At 46.6% G+C, this 20,078-nt stretch overlaps 1 protein-coding gene across 3 annotated transcripts in view; it reads right to left on the bottom strand.

The window, feature by feature from the left end:
* FANCD2 (FA complementation group D2) overlaps window positions 1-20,078 on the bottom strand; it is a 216,818-nt gene that overhangs the window by 85,027 nt on the left and 111,713 nt on the right. For all 3 annotated transcript variants that reach the window (XR_004646377.1, XM_034775009.1, XM_034775010.1), the window contains exons 30-36: window positions 19,606-19,722; window positions 17,656-17,787; window positions 17,402-17,520; window positions 13,914-14,027; window positions 4,995-5,122; window positions 2,919-3,018; window positions 822-944 (exon numbers count right to left, since the gene is read on the bottom strand). Coding sequence is in view for 2 of the 3 variants with exons in the window: in XM_034775009.1 (XP_034630900.1) it covers window positions 822-944; window positions 2,919-3,018; window positions 4,995-5,122; window positions 13,914-14,027; window positions 17,402-17,520; window positions 17,656-17,787; window positions 19,606-19,722 (833 nt within the window). In the remaining variant the exon portion in view is untranslated. The remainder of the gene's footprint in view (window positions 1-821; window positions 945-2,918; window positions 3,019-4,994; window positions 5,123-13,913; window positions 14,028-17,401; window positions 17,521-17,655; window positions 17,788-19,605; window positions 19,723-20,078) is intronic.

Here is a 20,078-nt window from a genome sequence, read left to right as displayed (position 1 = left end):
GACAGAACAAGGAGCAATGGTCTCAAGTTGCAGTGGGGGAGGTCCAGGTTGGATATCAGGAAAAACTATTTCACTAGGAGGGTGGTGAAACACTGGAATGCGTTACCTAGGGAGGTGGTGGAGTCTCCTTCCTTGGAGGTTTTTAAGGCCCGGCTTCACAAAGCCCTGGCTGGGATGATTTAGCTGGGAATTGGTCCTGCTTTGAGCAGGGGGTTGGACTAGATGACCTCTTGAGGTCCCTTCCAACTCTGATATTCTATGATTCTATAATCGTAACAGGGAAACTCAAAGAGGCTCAGGGACTGGGGGTGCATCTATTGTTACCTGCAAGGCAAAGCAGGGGCTGGCATAGCCCAGAGGTGATTGTCTAGGTGGCTGACAGACTGGAGACATCAGGGAGCTGACTCCCAGTGAAGCACAAGCAAGTCTCCCTCTCACTGGAGGCAGAAGGTAACACGGTGACTCAGACTTAGGCACCCTGAGAACCATCACAACCGTATACCACCACAACCTTCCAGACTGGCCATCAGCACCCAAGGATTGACTGCTGTATGTTCATCTATTAGCATTGGTTCAGGAATAATAAACTTAACCCTGCTCCGAAGCATGGTGGAATTTTGTCACTGGCTAAAGCTGACTTTGTACAGATTTAATGTGAACTGCTAAGAAAATGCCTAGCAGTTCCCAGATGTATCAACATTACTAGCATAAAACCTTAACATAAAACAAGACAGATCAGACAATAAGATATCTGAATGTTGGAAGCCAGTGATTGCTATTGTGGAGCACATGAGATTCAAGGTCTTTGTTGATGTTATTACCTGGTCAGCGTGGGGTAAGTAGAAGAATATCCATCATTAGCAGAATTAATCAGCTCTGGGACCCCAACACTGGAGATGTCTTCCACAGCTTTCAAGATGTTGTCTGTGTGCTCCATATATACACTGAACCCAAACATCAGGATAGCAAGTCAGTACATGTTATGCAGGGGCAGAACAGTAGCTTCCATTACAAAGCCCATTCCTGATCTCCCTCTATCTTGTAACTTTGGCATAGAAAACTGGTTGAGCCTGAAGATTGCAAGATTTATTCTGATTGCAGAGGAGAATGTTCCTGTAAAGTCTGAGGAAAATTCATCAAACTGTCCCTAAGTTACATGTCATTGAAAATCATTGATTTGAACCTGTACCTTTCTCCCTAGCTCATCAACGGCTAGTTATAGTCTCCCCTGCCACCACCTTCCAGAGAGTTAGAACTCCTTAAACTGACATGGCAGCTACACCTGAAGAAATAGGTTGCAATTAAACAAAAATATTAACAACTATTTGTTGTGGTTAGTTTTGGGTCAGTCCTGCTCCCACTGATCTCAATTAGAGCTTTTTACCATTGTCTTTAATAGAAGCAGAATCAGACACTACACTACAGCCCATTTACACTGCAGAATGCATATACGCACACGCTCACACACACATGCATGTGTATGTGTGTTGGACTGTACTGACAAATTCAGTGTAGAAAAAACATAAGGCTTGGGGGTCTTTCTATAGCTGAGGTCTAACAGAGTTCTTCCTTTAACTCAAGTGTTAGAGGTCTGTGTTTCTGGAACTATAGGTTCAGAGTTCTAGGCCTGGTTCTGCAGGTGTATGGTTTAATGCAGAGAGGTGGATGCCTCTCCATAGTTAAGGTTTCAACCGTGGCATCAATATAAGGCTGCTTTTGATCCCCTACTAACTAAAAATAAAATTCTTCATACTTTCAGATTTGTAGGTCCAGTTTCAGAGACACCTTGAGAAAGTTTTGATGATATTGATTAACATCCTTTTGAAAGTAAAAGATTTTAAAATGGCTGCTTTTGAAACTGCATTTTCCAATAAGCAGTTGCACAAACATCAGTCTCCAGACACAGTTTGCACATGCTGTAGGATTATTGTTTGCTTCCTGTCTTATTTGTCTTAGGGGGGGGGGAAAACAGGTTATGAAAACTGTTCCAATCTGTTTTTCAAGAACTGTTTATATTCTTTCCTGTCCCCTCAGGCCTGACAAGGCTTCCTGGAAAAGCATTTCAGCACATTGCGCACTAAAACAGGGGTGGGCAAACTTTGCAGCCTGAGTGTCACATCTGGGTGTGGAAATTGCATGCAGGGCCATGAATGTAGGGCTGGAGCAGGGGGATGGGGTGCGGGACGGAGTGTGGGGTATGGGAGGAGGTGTGATGTGCAGGAAGGGGCTCAGGGCAAGGGGTTGGGGCGGAGGAGGGTTGCGGGGTGTATGAAGGGGCTCAGGGAAGGGGATTGGGGTGCAGGAGGGGTGCGAGGTGCAGCAGGGGGCTCAGGGCAGGGGGTTGGGGTGCGGGGTGCAGGAGGGGGTTGGAGTGCTGGCTCTGGCCCAGCGCTGCTTACCTGGAGCGGCTCCAGGGTGGCAGCGGTGCACACCAGGGCCAGGGCAGCGCCATTCCCAGAAGCAACCGGCACCATGCCCCTGCAGCCCCTGGGGGAGGGGGAGGGCAGAGGGCTCCGCGCACTGCCCTCGCCTACGGGTACCTCCCCCGAAGCTCATATTGGCCGCAGTTCCCCGTTCCCAGCCAATGGGAGCTGCGGGAGGCGGTGCCTGCAGGCGAGGGCAGCACACGGAGTCGTCTGCCCACCCTCCCCCCCTGGGGCCGCAGGGACCTGGTGCCGACCGCTTCTGGGAGTGGCGCGGGGCCCGCAGCGCCATAGGGGTGGCAATCCTGCAGGCCGGATCCAAAGCCCTGACGGGCCGGATCCAGCCCGTGGGCTGTAGTTTGCCCACCCCGCTCTAAAAGAACTCCTTGGCTTGATCTAGCCAGAATACCTGAATAGACACGGAGAGTAAAACTGTTTATGAAGAGAGTTTGCTCTCAGAAACCAAGTTACTGCACAGAAGCAAAGAATGCTTACCAGAGCAAAGTGTGCAGCGCATCACTGAACTGGCTACCCTTCTCTCGCGTGCCACTGAGCTGCATCCATGACTGGCAGAGGAACTGTTTAGCAAGTGAAGCTGTCAAAGATAAGCAATAAGTTGAGGAGGGACCTGGATGTGTTTTGTCTCACTGAGAATACAAGCGTCCAAAATTTTCTTCTCCCTCATACAAATGCAGGATAGCTGAATGCTTCTGGCTAATTACAATGTAATTCCATTTCAAGCAGATCCTATGTTCTCCATACAGGTGCCTGCCAAAGTGCTAAAGCTCAAGGAGTTGGGAAAGGCATATTCCTTAGAGATCATTACCACACTAATGAGATTTATACACAAGTCTAGTGAGCTCTTGGCCTGGCACAGTGATTCTTATCGGAGTCTCTCTCTCTTTGTCCATTAATGTCTGACAGTGCTACAACAGGTTTCCTTTCCTCCCTCTGGTTTGTGAAGCCAGAGATCAGTTTTTCCCTGCTGCTGGGGCTAAGTGTCACCCCCCGGGAAACCAAAAATTAGGTTTTCCAATGCTGACATATGAGTATTAACTCAAATATTAGTTTACCAGTGACAGGTGAACTCTCTCTTTGGATACAGCCTTTTAATGTTAATTTGAACTGGCAAATTTACAGTTTAGAATTTTGTGATCAGAAATAATTGTCTTTCTCCAAAGGCTGCATCTGCTTCTCTGACATAAATGGCCAAAGAAAGGAAATGATCAGATAAGAGTAAATTTTTCGTTAGGGGACTACAGAGCCCAGACACAGGCTGCACCCTAAGATGCTCCCGTGTCTCTGGGGTGAGCCACCTTTACCCTTTCTTGTTTTTAATGTTTATCTTTTAGTATGTGTTCACGTTTTCCAGCAGTAAGGGGAGCCATGGTTAGGGCACGTCTGGACACTCTGGGTATGTGCCTGTCACAGGACGCATGCGTAGCCTAGAGTATATATGAGTGTGTTAAGAGCTTCCTTGTGTGGCGTGTAGTGTACTGGTGACATACTCTAGACAGAGAAACAGATTCATCCGACTGCAGCTGGTACGCCTGGCTGGACCACCCAGCAGGGAGTGAGATTTTACTTACTTGCAGTATTGTAGCCTAGGATCATATAGTTAGGTTTTATTGTTATTTTCAATAACTTGTTAAAACCCGCTGGGTCTCTCTCAAACTTGACTGAATTGCTCTGGGGGAAGGGCAGTTTGTAACACTATCCAGGGCAGACAGTTCATCCCTACTTCATCCCAGGGAGAGGATGTAACTGTGTACAATTCTGAATAGCTTTGTGGATCTGAGACACTGCTAGAATGCAACACTTTACAGCTGAGAGAGGAGCCTGCAAACTTGCATGCTTAGCTTTAGCAGTATCTGGTGAACATGGGAAATGAAGGCCAGCAAGCTTCCTTGCATAGTCCTTGAAAAAAGATCTCTCAGCCCATGTGGCTGCAGTCCCCATTAGCAAGTGAACTCTAATCAGCTTGCAAGAGCTGCTCCTCTTGCTTTATTAGGGCTTGTCTATAGTTTTGCTATCACTTTACTGTATAGTGTCAGGAACAGAAATAGTTAAGGTGGAACAGTCCCCTAATTGGGATGCAGTTATACCACTATAGTTTATTCTCGTTAATTTATGTGAATAAGCTATACTGTTACAAGCACCTTTATAGTGGTACAATTGTGCCAACACTAGTGGTTGTACCAATTTACTTTTATCAGTAAAATTACCCCCCTAACCAAAATAGTTCAGTCAGGACTAAAACTTTGTGTAGAATAGGCTTAAGTTAAACTTGTTAAATACTTCTTCTCAGCCATCTTGCCTTTGAGCCGTCATTTCTCCTGACTGAAGAATTATTTAAAAAAAAAAAAAAAAAAACCACTAATGCAGCTGTACACTGTTTTCTTGTGTGACTGACAGTGACTGACATAACAAAGCAGGTGGTAAAGAGTTTCCAATACATTTAGTGTTATTCATGTTAGTGAGTTTTCTAGACTGCCTGGTGAGAAGCCAAAGCATTACAGATAAAGGACAGCATGAGAACCTGTCCAGGAAAAGAGGTTCTGCACACATTACCTATTTTATCTTTTTTCCAGCTGGCCACAGGTTTTTCAGCAATGACAATCAGGAGCTGAGTGAGGGTGAGTGCACACTGGAAATTGGGAACGCTGTGCTGGAAATTCAGCAAGTAGTGAAAACTCTCGCTGTGGGTGACAGGAAAGAAAAGGGATGAAGACATTGCAGATATGTCACATATATAGAGAGAAAGAGAAGAAGTGCCAGCCCAGATCAGACCCTGAGATCCTGCTAGCCTGGCATCCTGTCTTCAATGGTGATCAGCACCAGATGCTTCAATACAGAAACTCCTCACTTAAGTTGTAGTTATTTTCCTGAAAAATGCTATTTTAAGCAAAACAATGTTAAGCAAATCCAATTTCACCATAAGAATTAATGTAAATTGGGGCGGGGGGGTAGGTTCCAGGGAATTTTTTTTCGCCAGACAAAAGTGTGTATATATATATATATATATATATATATATATATATATATATATATATACACACACACACAAACACATTTAAACAAACAATTTAATACTGTACAAAGCAATGATGATTGTAAAGCTTGGTTGAGGTGGTGAAGTCAGAGGGTGGGATATTTCCCAGGGAATGCCTTACTGCTAAATGATGAACTAGCACTCAGCTGAGCTCTCAAGGGTTAACACATTGTTGTTAATGTAGCCTCACACTCTACAAGGCAACATGAAGGGAGGGAGGGGAGACAGCATGGCAGAGAGAGACAGAGACACACACAGTGTGTCTGTGAGAGAAACAGAGACACACACCGTGTGTGTGTGTGTGTGTGTGAATGAGAGAGAGAGACACACACACACCATGTGTGTGAGAGAGACACACATTGCCCCTTTAAATACGCTGATCCCACTCTAAGTACACTGCCTTTTTAAGTAGATCAGCAAGCGGAGAAAGCAGCTGCTGCCAGCAAGCTCCCTCCGTCCTGAGCCCTCTTGTGTGTCCCCCGCTCTGTGGAGAGGTAAAGGAGCGGGGGGTAGGGAGACACCCTGACATTAGCACCACTCGTCCCCTCATTGCACAGCAAGCAGGAGGCTCCTGGGAGCAGCTCCAAGGCAGAGGGCAGGAGCAGCACACGGCAGTGGGGGGGGAGGGACAACTGAACTCCCTAGCAATTGATAGCCTGCCGGGCAGCTGCCGGGCAGCTGCCGCACAGGGAACTTAGGGGAGATGATGGGGGGCTGCTGGCCCACCCTGGTTCCAAGCCTCCACCAGCTAGCTCCACTGCTTGCAGAAAGAGCAGCTCATTGGACAAAGCAGGGGGCTGCCAAACAACATTATAAGGGAGCACTGTGCAACTTTAAACGAGCATGTTCTCTAATTGATCAGCAACGTAACAATGAAACGTTAACCAGGACAACATTAAGTGAGGAGTTACTATGCTGGAAAAACCTGCCCATAAAGGAAGCTTCTGTCTAACCTCAGCCAGTTTGAGGTTGGCTTGGGCATGGGGATTAGAACTATTTTTATCTTATGTTACTGTGGATGTTCTCCCATATAAATGTTTATTCCTTTTGCTGAATCCTACTACACTCCTGGTCAAAATGGTATCCAGTGACAATGAGTTCCACAAGCAAATGATGTCATGTAAAACATACTTACTTTTTATCAATTACAAATGTGTTGACTTTTAAATTTATTGAATGTCCCCCTTGTTCTTGTATTATAAGAACTGGTAAGTAGTAGCACCTGATCTACCTTCCCATCTCTATCCCATATTTCTATCATGGTCTCTCTCTTTCATCTCATTGCTAAGAGACCAAGCCTTCTCAATATCACCAGATTCTAATCATTCTCATGACCTGCTTCTGAACTCCTTCTATTTCTGATAAGATATAGGGAGAGTTATGAAACAAGAGTTTGGCAGAAAAGACGTACCCTCTTTTTATGAGCTCACTCAAAGGTCTATATTAGTTCTAGGCCACTGCCTGTAGCATCTTCCTGCCAAAGGAGGCCTCTGCATAAGACAGAAAATCCATCTTGTAGTGCTTAATGAAGGTGTTAGCTGTACACCAAGTGACTGCCTTGCAAATTTCTGAAGTGGATGCTGTGACAGAATATACCCTTGTGTTCACACCCTACACAGTATTGTAATGTTGTTTGTACAAGGTATGCCTTGTGAGGTCTCATTTGAAAACTCATAACTTGTTCAAACAACGGCAAACTGCACATAGCAACATTATATGTAAAGTTTGAGTATAAACTGAAATCATGACTGAAATATATTTCCAATATAAGTCTAGGGAGTGGCTAAACCAGTTCCTCAGAGACAAAGGGCAAGCTGACGCCTCAACCTGATCAGCTCAGTCAACAAACCCAATGGACCATTACCTGCTAAGTGGCCATTCTTTGGCAAGGGAGGGAGCAGGGACAAAAATCTACATCTTAACAAAGAAACAACATGGAGTTTCCTTTCTTCACCAGACTGCCTGTCGCCTTGCTCCCAGCTGGAAATGTTTCTCAAATGGGGATAGGACTATAAAAAGAAGGGGCAAACACCCCCAAAAGACCCTTCTCTCTCTCCCTGTCTGTCTCTGGCATCGTCCCTAAGAAGACAAAGGAAAACATCCATTGGATTCTGGGAGTGGGTCAGTATCTGCTGGAGTATGTGGTAAAAAACTTTGCTTGAATCTAATACAGTTTGTTAAGTTAAGCATTAGTAAACATTTTTTTTTGGTAACCATTTCTGACTTGTATGCCTCATTACTTATTCTCACTTAAAATCTCTCTCTCTGTATTTAATAAACTTGTTTTACTGTTTTCTCCAATCCAGTGTGTTTCATTTGGAGCGTCTGGGTACTCTATTTAAAATAAACTAGTATGTTATTCCCTTAAAGGAATAAGGGACTTAATATATTTGTACTGTTCAGGAGGGGGCTGGGCAGCGCAGGACATAAACTTCTGGGGAAAGATCTGGGACTGGGGGTGTGTTGGGGTCACCCTGCAGCATAACTCAGGCTGGTAAGGGCCAAGTTGTGGCTGGCTGGCTGCAGCACACAGACATGGCTGGGAGTGACTTACATGGGGGAGACTGTTTGTGAGCAGTCCAGGTTGGAGGCTACAGCAGCAAGGCATTGCAAAGGGCATCCCAGGTTTCAGGGCAGTGGTGACACAGCTACTCATTAGTCTGGACTGTGCCCTGGTAAGTCATGGATGCTAATGAGGATGCTAAGGATCTCATGGAGTGCACCTTGATCCCTTATGAAACAGGAACTTTTCATGATTTGTAGGCTTCCATAATACATAGTCTAATCTACCTATCAGTGGAAGCATTTTGGATGGGAAGACATGAATAGAGAGCCTGATCTTCTCGAGGATTCTGTATGCTTTAGATAGATTTTAACGTTCTTCTGACATGTAAGGTTGGCCATGTCTTTTCTGTTGGATGTTGTGGTTTTGGACAGAACGAAGGAAGCATAACCTCTTGGGAAACATGGAGGGAGAAATTTATCTTAAGAAGAAGGGATTTTGGTGTCTGAGCACCACCCTAATCACATGAAACGCACAATAGGGCTCATGTATGGATAAGGCTGCCAGCTCCGACACTAGCCTAGAAGACATGGCAGCTACTAAGACACAAAGCATAAATAAAAGGCCAACACTGAAGTCAGAGGATCGAAGGGAGTCCTTGGTCCCTGGATCAGACAGAGGAGTACACTTTTAGTGTCAATGCTCTCCTAGATTAAAGCAATTACTTAATGTCTCTGGAGGACAGACAGAGACCTTCTAGACCACACCAGGGCCCCCTAGTAAGCAGGCTGATAATCAATCCCACTCGGGCATGGTCAATGGGATTCAGTTGTGGGCATAGCAGAAACAGGAGCTTATCCTGATTTAGGAACCCATAACATTTTTTGCCAACACCATTGAACTTGTCAGGCAGAGGGAACTTGGGCTCGCGAGAAGCAGGGAGTGGAGCAAACGGGGTGGCAGCTTGAGCTTGCGGGACTGCATTCTGTGCCGCTAGGATGACAGCCTGGGCCTGCAAGGTCTGTAGGATTCCCACTATCTCTGTCAGAGAGATACTGACCTTTGTAGAATCCATACTCACCATATAAGCTCTTATTGTTTGTGTTGTGGGCTGCTCAAACTGTCACATGGCTGGGATGTGGGAGGTCATGCCTAGTGGTCGGAACAGGAGTCAGGCCTACTGTTCAGAACAGGAGTTGATAGACTGGAATCTGAGAGCAGGGTCAGAACCAGAGTCAGAGGCCAGACGTCAGAGCCAAGGGTCAGAGCTCAGGAATTGGAGCAGAGGGTCAGAACTGGGTTACCTGGAATGAGGCAAGGCAGGGACAAGACTGGGTCCAATGCAGGAACAAGGCAGGGGCAGGACTGGAACAAGGAGGGAACAAGACTGGGAATAGCTGATGAAGAAGCTATTGCAGCCATGAGCAAATGCTTTGAGGTGGTGCCTGGCAGCTTAGCCGGAAGCCATGGCTCATTCTTGGAACTTCGATCACCCTAACATCTACTGGGAGAGCAATACAGCAATGCACAAACAATCCAGGAAGTTTTTGGAGAGTGTTGGGGACAACTTCCTGGTACAAGTGCAGGAGCAACCAACTAGGGGCAGTGCTCCTCTTGACCTGCTGCTTACAAACAGGGAAGAATTGGTAGGGAAAGTAGAAGTGTGTGGCAACCTAGGCAGCAGTGACCAAGAGATGGTCAAGTTCAGGATCCTCACCAAAGGAAGAAAGGAGAGTAGCAAAATACGGACCCTGGACTTCAGAAAAGCAGACTTTGACTCCCTTAGGGAACTGATGGGCAGGATCCCCTGGGAAGCTAATATGCGGGGGCAAGGAGTCCAGAAGAGCTGGCTGTATTTTAAAAAAGCCTTATTGAGGGCTCAGGAACAAACCATCCCAAAGTGCAGAAAGAATAGCAAATATGGCAGGCGACCAGCTTGGCTTAACAGTGAAATCTTCAGTGAGCTTAAACTCAAACAGGAAGCTTACAAGAAGTGGAAATTTGGACATATGACTAGGGAGGAGTATAAAAATACACTCCTGAATGCTCTAGCAATAAATCAGGAAGGCCAAAGCACAACTGGAGTTGCAGCTAGCAAGGGATGTGAAGGGAAACAAGAAGGGTTTCTACAGGTATGTTAGCAACAAGAAGGTGGTCAGGGAAAATGTGGGACCCTTACTGAATGGGGGGAGGCAACATAGTGACAGATGATGTGGAAAAAGCTGAAGTACTCAATGCTTTTTTTGCCTCGGTCTTCACAGACAAGGTCAGCTCCCAGACTGCTGCACTGGGCAACACAGCATGGGGAGGAGGTGAGCAGCCCTCAGTGGTGAAAGAACAGGTTAAGGACTATTTAGAAAAGCTGGATGTGCATAAGTCCATGGGTCCAGATCTAATGCATCCAAGGGTGCTGAGGGAGTTGGCTAATGTGATTCCAGAGCCATTATCTTTGAAAATTTGTGGCGATTGGGGGAGGTCCCGGACGATTGGAAAAAGGCAAATATAGTGCCCATCTTTAAAAAAGGGAAGAAAGAGAATCCGGGGAACTAGGCAGCAGTGACCAAGAGATGCTGGTCAGCCTCACTTCAGTCCCCAGCAAAATCATGGAGCAGGTCCTCAAGGAATCCATTTTGAAGGTGATCAGGAACAGTCAACATGGATTCACCAATGGCAAGTCATACCTGACCAACCTGATTGCCTTCTGTGATGAGATAACTGTCTCTGTGGATATGGGGAAAGCGATGGATGTGATATAGCTTGATTTAGCAAAGCTTTTGATACAGTCTCCCATATTATTCTTACCAGCAAGTTAAAAACATATGGATTGGATGAATGGACTACAAGGTGGATAGAAAGCTGGCTAGATTGTCAGGCTCAACAGGTGGCGATCAACGGCTCGATGTCTAGTTGGCAGCCGGTATCAAGTGGAGTACCCCAGGAGTCGGTCCTGGGGCCGGTTTTGTTCAACATCTTTATCAATGATCTGGATGATGGGATGAATTGCACCCTCAGCAAGTTCGCAAATGACACTGAGCTGGGGGGAAAGGTAGATATGCTGGAGGGTAGGGATAGGGTCCACAGGGACCTAGACAAATTGGATGATTGGGCCAAAAAGAAATCTGATGAGGTTCAACAAGGACAAGTGTAGAGTCTTGCACTTAGAATTGAAGAATCCCATGCATCGCTAGAGACTGGGGACCGACTGGCTAAGCAGCAGTTCTGCAGAAAAGGACCTTGGGATTGCAGTGGACGAGAAGCTGGATATGAGTTAGCAGTGTGCCCTCGTTGCAAAGAAGGCCAACGGCATATTGGGCTGTATTAGTAGGAGCATTGCCAGCAGATTGAGGGAAGTGATTATTTCCCTCTATTTGGCTCTGGTGAGGCCACACCTGGAGTACTGCGTCCAGTTTTGGTCCCCCCACTACAGAAGGGATGTGGATAAATTGGACAGAGTCCAGCAGAGGGCAATGAAAACGATTAGGGGGCTGGGGCACATGACTTACGAGGAGAGGCTGAGGGAACTGGGATTATTTAGTCTGCAGAAGAGAAGAGTGAGGGGGGATTTGATAGCAGCCTTCAACTACCTGAAGGGGGGTTCCAAAGAGGATGGAGCTAGGCTGTTCTCAGTGGTGGCAGATGACAGAACAAGTTGCAGTGGGGGAGGTCTAGGCTGGATATTAGGAAATACTATTTCACTAGGAGGGTGGTGAAGCACTGGAATGGGTTATCTAGGGAGGTGGTGGAATCTCCATCCTTAGAGGTTTTTAAGGCCTGGCTGGGATGATTTAGTTGGCGTTGGTCCTGCTTTGAGCAGGGGATTGGACTAGATAACCTCCTGAGGTCTCTTCCAACCCTAATCTTCTATGATTCTACTATTCTGAGAACCTCATTGCATCCATTGAGGTGTCAGCTACAAACACTGTTGCTAGGGAGATATTCATTAAAATGGAGCCAAAGTCAGGGTGATTTCTCTCCTTAAGGGCTTTGTGATCTCCCAGCCAGGAGAGATGCTCTTGCAAAGCAGGCAGCTGCTCCCAGGGACGCTTGGAAGGTGGCAGAGGAGGCTTCAAAGTCTTGTTTGAGAATGGCCTCCATCTTCCTATCTGTGAAGTCCGGAGGGTAGAAATCCCCTTCTGAGGGGCTAACTGTATCCCTGGGGAGGGACACTAAAGCAGCGTCAGCCTTTGGTATCTCAGCAATGGAGCCCTTTGGGTCTGGAATGTTATGGAAGTCGCTCTTGTCAACGTGCTGGCCCTTACCTAGCTTACTCCACTCATCCTACTCACCTCCTGGAAGGAAAAATGAAGTGGTATCATCGCCACTGGGGAGGGATTTGAGGGAAGAAATTGACTCCAATACTCACTCTCAGGAGCCTGCTGAGGTTGGGTTCAAATCGTGCAGATAACCTTGCTGCACATGGCTTGACATTTCTCCAGGAGAAAAAGCTTTTGCTGAGTTTTTCCCCGAGCCTGGTTGGATTCAGAGCCAGACAGCTCGCCTTCCGCAGGGGAGCAGGGGGAGGAGTGGGAGGATTCGGATCTCCTGAATTTTTTGTGCCTTTTCTTTCCCCTTTCAAATTTTTTAATTTATTATTTTTTTGCGCACTTTGGGAGCATATAAGCTCTGCTGCGGCTTTAGGGAGGCCGCCTACGGCTTGTCTTCCTTACAGCCTGGAGCCCTCTTGAAAGGTCTGGCTCTGAATCCTCCCCACTGGGTCCCACTCCCCCTGGGGGCGGGGGAACCCATCAGACCCATCTGGACAGCTTGGGAGGGGCTGATTAGAAGTCCTGCTTCGTTCCCCAGGGCACTCAGGACCCACTTTACGACTTTCTCTGCAAGAGGCACCTGGGACTTATCCCCTTAGTCAAGTGGTCAGGGTTCACTTCGTTTTTGGAACCTCTCCCTGTTCTGCACTGGGGTTCCTGGTCCATTTTTCCTCATTTGAGTCACAGCCTCCTTGGTGGGTAGGGATCCCACTTGCCTGCCCAACTCATGGCCCCAGGACCTAACAGAATTAGGGATGGAAGGATGGGTGCAGGCTGAGCACAACTCATCATCTGCCGAGCCTGGGAAGGCAGCCTCACAAATCAAGCACTGCTTGGATTTGATCCAGTGCTCTTTTGGCTGCTCGGCCATGCCTGTAAGGGGCAGAGGAGACAGCAGGGAAACGGAGGCTCAGGGAGGGTTAGAACTCCAAAGGGTTAATCAACCAGAGAGGAGGAGGAGAAACAGAGGAGGGAGAACCCTGCTCCCCACTGCCCAAAAACTGAGCAGAAAAAGTTAAAAAACAGAAAAGAGTAAGAACAGGGGCAATAGAAATCACCACTGTCCGCTGCCACAGAGGCAGAGAATCCGGCAGCAAGCAGCAGCAGAGGTGGGGTGGCCAGAGCATGTGGCACCAAAACACTGATCTACCTCCACGAAGCTGCAGAGGGAAGAGCAGCCCAGACGTCCAGAATTGAGAGAGTCCTTGGACTGCAGAATTATAATAATTGTCAAAATCATTTTCCAACCCATTCCTTGTACTCCCTCAGTTTGTTTTTGACCAACAGTACACACCCAGAAGAGATTTTCTCTCTCTCTCACACACACACACACACACACACACACACACACACACACACACAGTCGCTTTCTCCTGCTCTACCCAGGGAACCCCTCGCTGTCCCTCTCAGAATATTTTAGATATACTGGTACCCCCTGCTCTATTTCCAAGTATTTCACAGACCTCAGATGCCTCCACTTTCCAAGAGCTGTGTATATATTTATGCTGTCCCTGAGCATCAAGCCCTATGTTCTAAAAAATCTCAGGAACCCTGAATGATTTTATCTGTCACATTTCTGCAGAACACCCACAGGAAATATAGAAAAAATTTTGAATGTTTTTCCTGTTAAAGTTCTGGGGATGCAGCACTGTTGCCTTCATTTATCCTACCTGATTAGGTCCTCAAGAAGAAGAAATCCTGTCTCTCCAGGCTTTAGTCTGTCTGCAAGGACCTTGAGGGCTGACCTCAGCAAGTCACTATTTTCACGTTGAGAAAATCCACTCCTGGGGAAAAAGAGAAGAGCCGCAGATCATCATCAATATGAAAATTGGAGGAGGGGAAGAAATTAATGCCAGGTACACAATGGCTAAGAGTCTTTTAAATCTGTCTTCAAGAAGAAAAATAAAAGAAGTTTGGACAATTAGAACAGCTCTGTCCTGGCTAAGGGAAAAGTGGAGATCAGAGAATTCTTTGAAAAATGAAAATTTGGGTCACATAGAATCATAGAATATCAGGGTTGGAAGGGACCTCAGGAGGTCATCTAGTCCAACCCCCTGCTCAAAGCAGGACCAATCCCCAACTAAATCATCCCAGCCAGGGCTTTGTCAAGCCAGGCCTTAAAAACCTCCAAGGAAGGAGATTCCATCACCTCCCTAGGTGAGGCATTCCAGTGCTTCACCACCCTCCTAGTGAAATAGTGCTTCCTAATATCCAACCTGGACCTCCCCCACTGCAACTTGAGACCATTGCTCGTTGTTCTGTCATCTGCCACCACTGAGAACAGCCGAGCTCCATCCTCTTTGGAACCCCCCTTCAGGTAGTTGAAGGCTGCTATCAAATCCCCCCTCATTCTTCTCTTCTGGAGACTAAACAATCCCAGTTCCCTCAGCCTCTCCTCACAAGTCATGTGCTCCAGACCCCTAAACATTTTTGTTGCCCTCCGTTGGACTCTTTCCAATTTTTCCACATCCTTCTTGTAGTGTGGGGACCAAAACTGGACACAGTATTCCAGATGAGGCCTCACCAATGTCCAATAAAGGGGAACGATCACATTCCTCGATCTGCTGGCAATGCCCCCCCCCCCCCCACTTATACAGCCCAAAATGCTGTTAGCCTTCTTGGCAACAAGAGCACACTGTTGACTCATATCCAGCTTCTGGTCCACTGTGACCCCTAGGTCCTTTTCTGCAGAACTGCTACCTAGCCATTCGGTCCCTAGTCTGTAGCAGTGCATGGGATTCTTCTGTCCTAAGTGCAGGACTCTGCACTTGTCCTTGTTGAACCTCATCAGGTGTTTTTTGGCCCAATCCTCTAATTTGTCTAGGTCCCTCTGTATCCGATCCCTACCCTCTAGTGTATCTACCACGCCTCCTAGTTTAGTGTCATCTGCAAACTTGCTGAGAATGCAGTCCACACCATCCTCCAGATCATTAATAAAGATATTAAACAAAACCGGCCCCAGGACCGACCCTTGGAGCACTCCACTTGAAACCGGCTGCCAACTAGACATGGAGCCATTGATCACTACCCGTTGAGCCAGACGATCTAGCCAGCTTTCTATCCACCTTACAGTCCATTCATCCAGCCCATACTTCTTTAACTTGGCGGCAAGAATACTGTGGGAGACCGTATCAAAAGCTTTGCTAAAGTCAAGGAATAACACATCCACTGCTTTCCCCTCATCCACAGAGCCAGTTATCTCATCATATGAAATTGCTTTAGCTTTTTTAGGCCATTAAAAGCATTATGCACACTGAACACAAAACAGGTCAGTGAAAGTTCATATCCTTGCTTCAGTGAGTGTGGTAAGTATTCAGTGAGCAGTCCTATACTCCTTGCATGACAAAAGGTATTCCCATTGGGGCTTAGCCAAAAAGCTTCAGAGGATGGAATTTCTTAAAAATAAACAACCACCCCTTGGAAATTTCATTCAAATATTTTAGGGGAATGTTAAGGTTCATCATTAAGCACTTAAACTTTAGTGGATGCCAAAGTTAGGGTTAGCTGTATGCCCGTAATTCTGCCCCCTTCTGTGTACGCGTTGAATGACACATACTATTTTTCAAATACTACAACATCACACTTTTCCCCCAACTACCTAAGATACATACATATCATCTTCCACCACTGCATATTAGTCTATGTATGCCCGACAAACATAGCCCATGAAAAATTTATATATAGGATGATCAGCAGAGCCATATCTTATTCACTGTATTCATTAAAAGATACTAGGCTGCAGAAAAAAAGTTTCTATGTTATTATATTGTATTATCTGAGCAATTGTAGAGGTCAAGTTTGGGCTGCGTGTGCAACCGTAACTTTGGCATCTCTGGCTTGAGTACTTAACCATGCAAGTGAGTTTTTGTTGTTATAGTAAGGAATATGTATTTCTAATATAGCCATCATTGTAGTATCTGTGGATCAATTTTTCTCTTTTGTTGCCTGAATGCTGAGTTGTGGAGAGAAGGACTTACTGTTTTAGCTGTTCCCAGATGTCTAGACAGACTGGAAAGCACAAAGATAGGTGTCTTACCGTATATACTCATTCATAAGCTGAATTTTTTTAGTAAAAAAGGGAAGCACCAGAGAAGGGGGTTGGCTTATGAACGGGTATAGAGAGGGAGAGGTGGGACACAGCCCCTCCCCTCAACAGAGGGAGCAAGGAGAGGCAGCACAGCCAGCAGAGTCAGAAGATAAGAGGTGGGACCAGAGTCTCTCCGCTTCTGGCCACGCTGCTCGCCTCCGAAGCAGCTGCAGCTCCAGGGCTGGCAGGCTGCAGCCGTGCTGCTTGGCCCCTCCCCCCAGAGCAGGCTATGGCCGCGCTGCCTGGCCTGCCAGAACACGATATGGCCGTGCCACCCGGCCCAGCCCGCTGGAACATGCTGCAGCCGCACCGCCCGGTCTGGCCCGCCAGAGCAGGCTGCGGCCATGCTGCCCAGCCTGCCGCAGCAGCTCCAGCCAGACCAGAGACATCCTCCCCTGGCCCTCCCCAGATAAGGTGGGATGGGGAGAGTGTGGGGGTCCCGGGCTAGGGGTGGGGTCACGTGGGGGTTGGTCACAGGGGTTACTCCCCTGACCCCCAGCTTCTCCCCCCGAAAAAATATCCCCACCAGTTGCTGTCCCGGCCCATCAGGGTAAGCAGCTGGCGCGCCGGGACACTTTGTTTACTTAGGTTTACCTCCGTGTCTGCGGACGCTCGAGGTAAACAAACCATCTTAGCCCACCGGCTTATCCTGATGGCCCAGGAGCCAAAGTTTGCTGACCCCTGAATTACTTATCCATCTTAGGGGGGGTCGGCTTATAAACGAACTGGCTTATGATCAAGTATATACGGGACTTCTGCTGGCTTTAATCCAAGATCACATGATCTGTTAAAACCAGGTAATTTCCTTGGGACCCATTTGCAGCATGGAATCTTAAATTACTGTAACCAGGGTTAATCATCTATAGTTTCAATTCTTTATAGTTTGACTGAATTTACAGCAATTGTAATACAATATATAACATTTTCTTAAAAGCCTGTATCACTGCAATTTGATGTTCTGCATGTGCTATTTGCTACATATGAGCCCTTCAATGAAGAGGAACCCACACAAAAAGCAATAAACAGGCTTTGTTTACATATACCTATGAACATGCCACTCCTTACACTCACCAAGCAAACAGAAAGCGAAAGGCCTGCAGCAGCTGCTGGTAACAAGAAGACATAAGCTGGTGCTCCTGAATGTCCACTCTTGGTCCATCCACCACTCCCTGGTTTTCTGTCATTAGTGCCTTAAACACAGAACTATTAATTAAATATTATTTCAAGAATTATCGTATGTCATTGCCCCTTCATTTCCATAAATAAAATGATATAAATCAAAAAACCCTTGGCAATTGTTAAGAATAAAGTTGCTGCCTTCTGACCTGGAAGTAATTGTGCATGTTCTCCATATGATTACACAGTGGTTTCAGCAACTCAACTGCACACTGGGCAACTTCTTGAGACGATCTCTGACATAGATGGGAGAATCCAATCTTCCTACAGGCTTTCCCCTGCTGTGAACCCAAATATTTAAAATCACTTCTTCATTCTTAATTTACAGGAGCTCAAAGATACAAGCACACCATCTGATGGAGAGAATAAAACTAACTCAGCTTGTGCAGTCCTGTTCAGTTTCACTCATTGGCAGCTACCAAGTATAAGCAGGTACATCCTCCAATTAGTGCTGCTGATTAACTGGAGTTCTAAGATAAGGCTGAATTCCCCACCCCCACTTGCTTCCACTTTATAATGTATCATGAGTAGAAATCTTGCCTTCGCTCCAACCAAGAGAATGTGACAATGGTCTGTCTGGCCAGAGCTCTGGGATCTTTGATTCAAGGGCCTATCGCTGTGACAGGGTGGAGGAAAGGGGACAAGTCTACAGCCTGGAAGGCCAAGGGGTGGGACCAAAAAATGAATTCAAAAGTGTAAAGTTTTCTTATTATTTCTAGATAATACAAGCCTTTGTGAAGCAGGGATTCCTTCTGCCAAACAGTTCTGGAATAGGGAAGCGTGGAGGCTGGTCTGGCACTCCTCCAGAAACCATTTACTGGAGAAGAGACTCCAGTAGAGACCTAGGGGGAGGACTCACTGCTTGAATCTTCCTTGCTTCCTTACAAAAGGAAATTCTACTCCAAACAGAAGCTGCTGCTCCAGCAAACAACTTCTTATTATTATTTGTTCTATTGTAGAGTCTAGAGGCCCCATCTGAGATGATGGCCCATTGTGATAGGCGCTATACAAAATGTAGTGCCTCAGACCCTGTCCCAAAGAGCAAATAGACTAAACAGACAAAGGTTGGGAGAAAGGAAGGATTATTATCCCCATGTGACAGATGGAGAGGCGAGTCACAGAGGGATGATGTCCCATGCTGGAGCTGGGAATTGAACCCAGCTCTCCTAAGTCTCAATCCAGTGCCTGAGTCTCAGCACAAGGCCAGTTTGCCTCTCTAAAGGTGGTGCTACAGCTGGAAAACAGAAAAAAGGCACAATGGAAAAAGAGTGTAGTTTTCATTCTCATCATACTCCAAAACAACTGGACTCAAAACTTCCAACAACAAAATATTCACCCTCAGGCAGACCTGAAAAATATCAGTCCTAAAAGATGCAAGTTTGAGACAGTTATGAGCAAGTGAAAAGCGGGGGTTGTAGTGGAAATGCTCAGGCAGCCTTGATTCGGGGTGTCATTTTTTACCCTTCTAAGTAACACAGCTCAGCACATCCTGATGGATGGGACCTCCAGGCAGGTGAGCTCAAGCAGCAGGCACATTCCAGGGAAAAGCCAGCTCCCCACACCAGAGCAACTTTGTAGCCAGCAGAGCAGACACAGAAGCAGCCTCAGCAGGTTCTAGAGCAGGGACCTAGGGACACTGACACTAATGATGCTCCAAGTCCTTTTTGCCCCGTCCCTCAGTCTCTTCACCTCAGGCTCACTCCAGCTGCCCATCATCCTTTCCTCCCCTCTCTCGTCTCCTGCACCCCTTCCCATCTATGTCCTCCATTCTTGTGTCTTTCTGTTTAGCAAATCCCCTGCTAAAAAAACGTCAACCGCAACATTAAAAACAAAAAACAATTAAAAATGGCAGCATTGCCATGCCCTTTGCTGCCCAGCCCTTGGCTCACACTGCTGGCATGTTCTATCCCTTTGCCCTGTCCTGTGTCGGTCTTGCTATTTAGATTGTAAGCTTTTGGGGCAAGGACTGTGCACCACTGGTATCCCCAGCCTCAATCTAGCACAGAAGCCTCCTGCAGGCTCTCTACCTGAGGGTGAATTTCATTCTCCGTGCCTCTAGCTAGTAAACACTTTGCCCCACCTCTCCCTTTTGTACATACCTTTAAGAAAGGGGCTCTCTTTGCAGCAGGTGGTATCAGTATGTGCTCCAGCTTTTGGCAAAGATCATCCAGAAGGAACACAAGCTCTGCTGGCCCTAACTGTACAATTTCTCTGGCCTACAATTTCAAGGAAGAAAATAATTCAGTATGTTCATCTGCATTATCCATCCTCAAAAGTAGGCACACAGGATCTTGGGTTATACACAGGATAGATTACCTAAACTTGTCAAGTATCAGAGGGGTAGCCATGTTAGTCTCAATCTGTAAAAAGCAACAGAGGGTCCTGTGGCACCTTTAAGACTAACAGAAGTATTGGGAGCATAAGCTTTCGTGGGTAAGAACCTCACTTCTTCAGATGCAAGTAATGGAAATACATGCAGGAAATGTATTTCCATTACTTGCATCTGAAGAAGTGAGGTTCTTACCCACGAAAGCTTATGCTCCCAATACTTCTGTTAGTCTTAAAGGTGCCA

This window comes from Trachemys scripta, chromosome 7 (genome assembly GCF_013100865.1).
Source record: "Trachemys scripta elegans isolate TJP31775 chromosome 7, CAS_Tse_1.0, whole genome shotgun sequence".
In the NCBI taxonomy this organism is placed as follows: domain Eukaryota; kingdom Metazoa; phylum Chordata; order Testudines; family Emydidae; genus Trachemys; species Trachemys scripta.
Note: the sequence above shows the minus strand (reverse complement) of the source record. Positions and strands in the feature narration are given on the sequence as shown.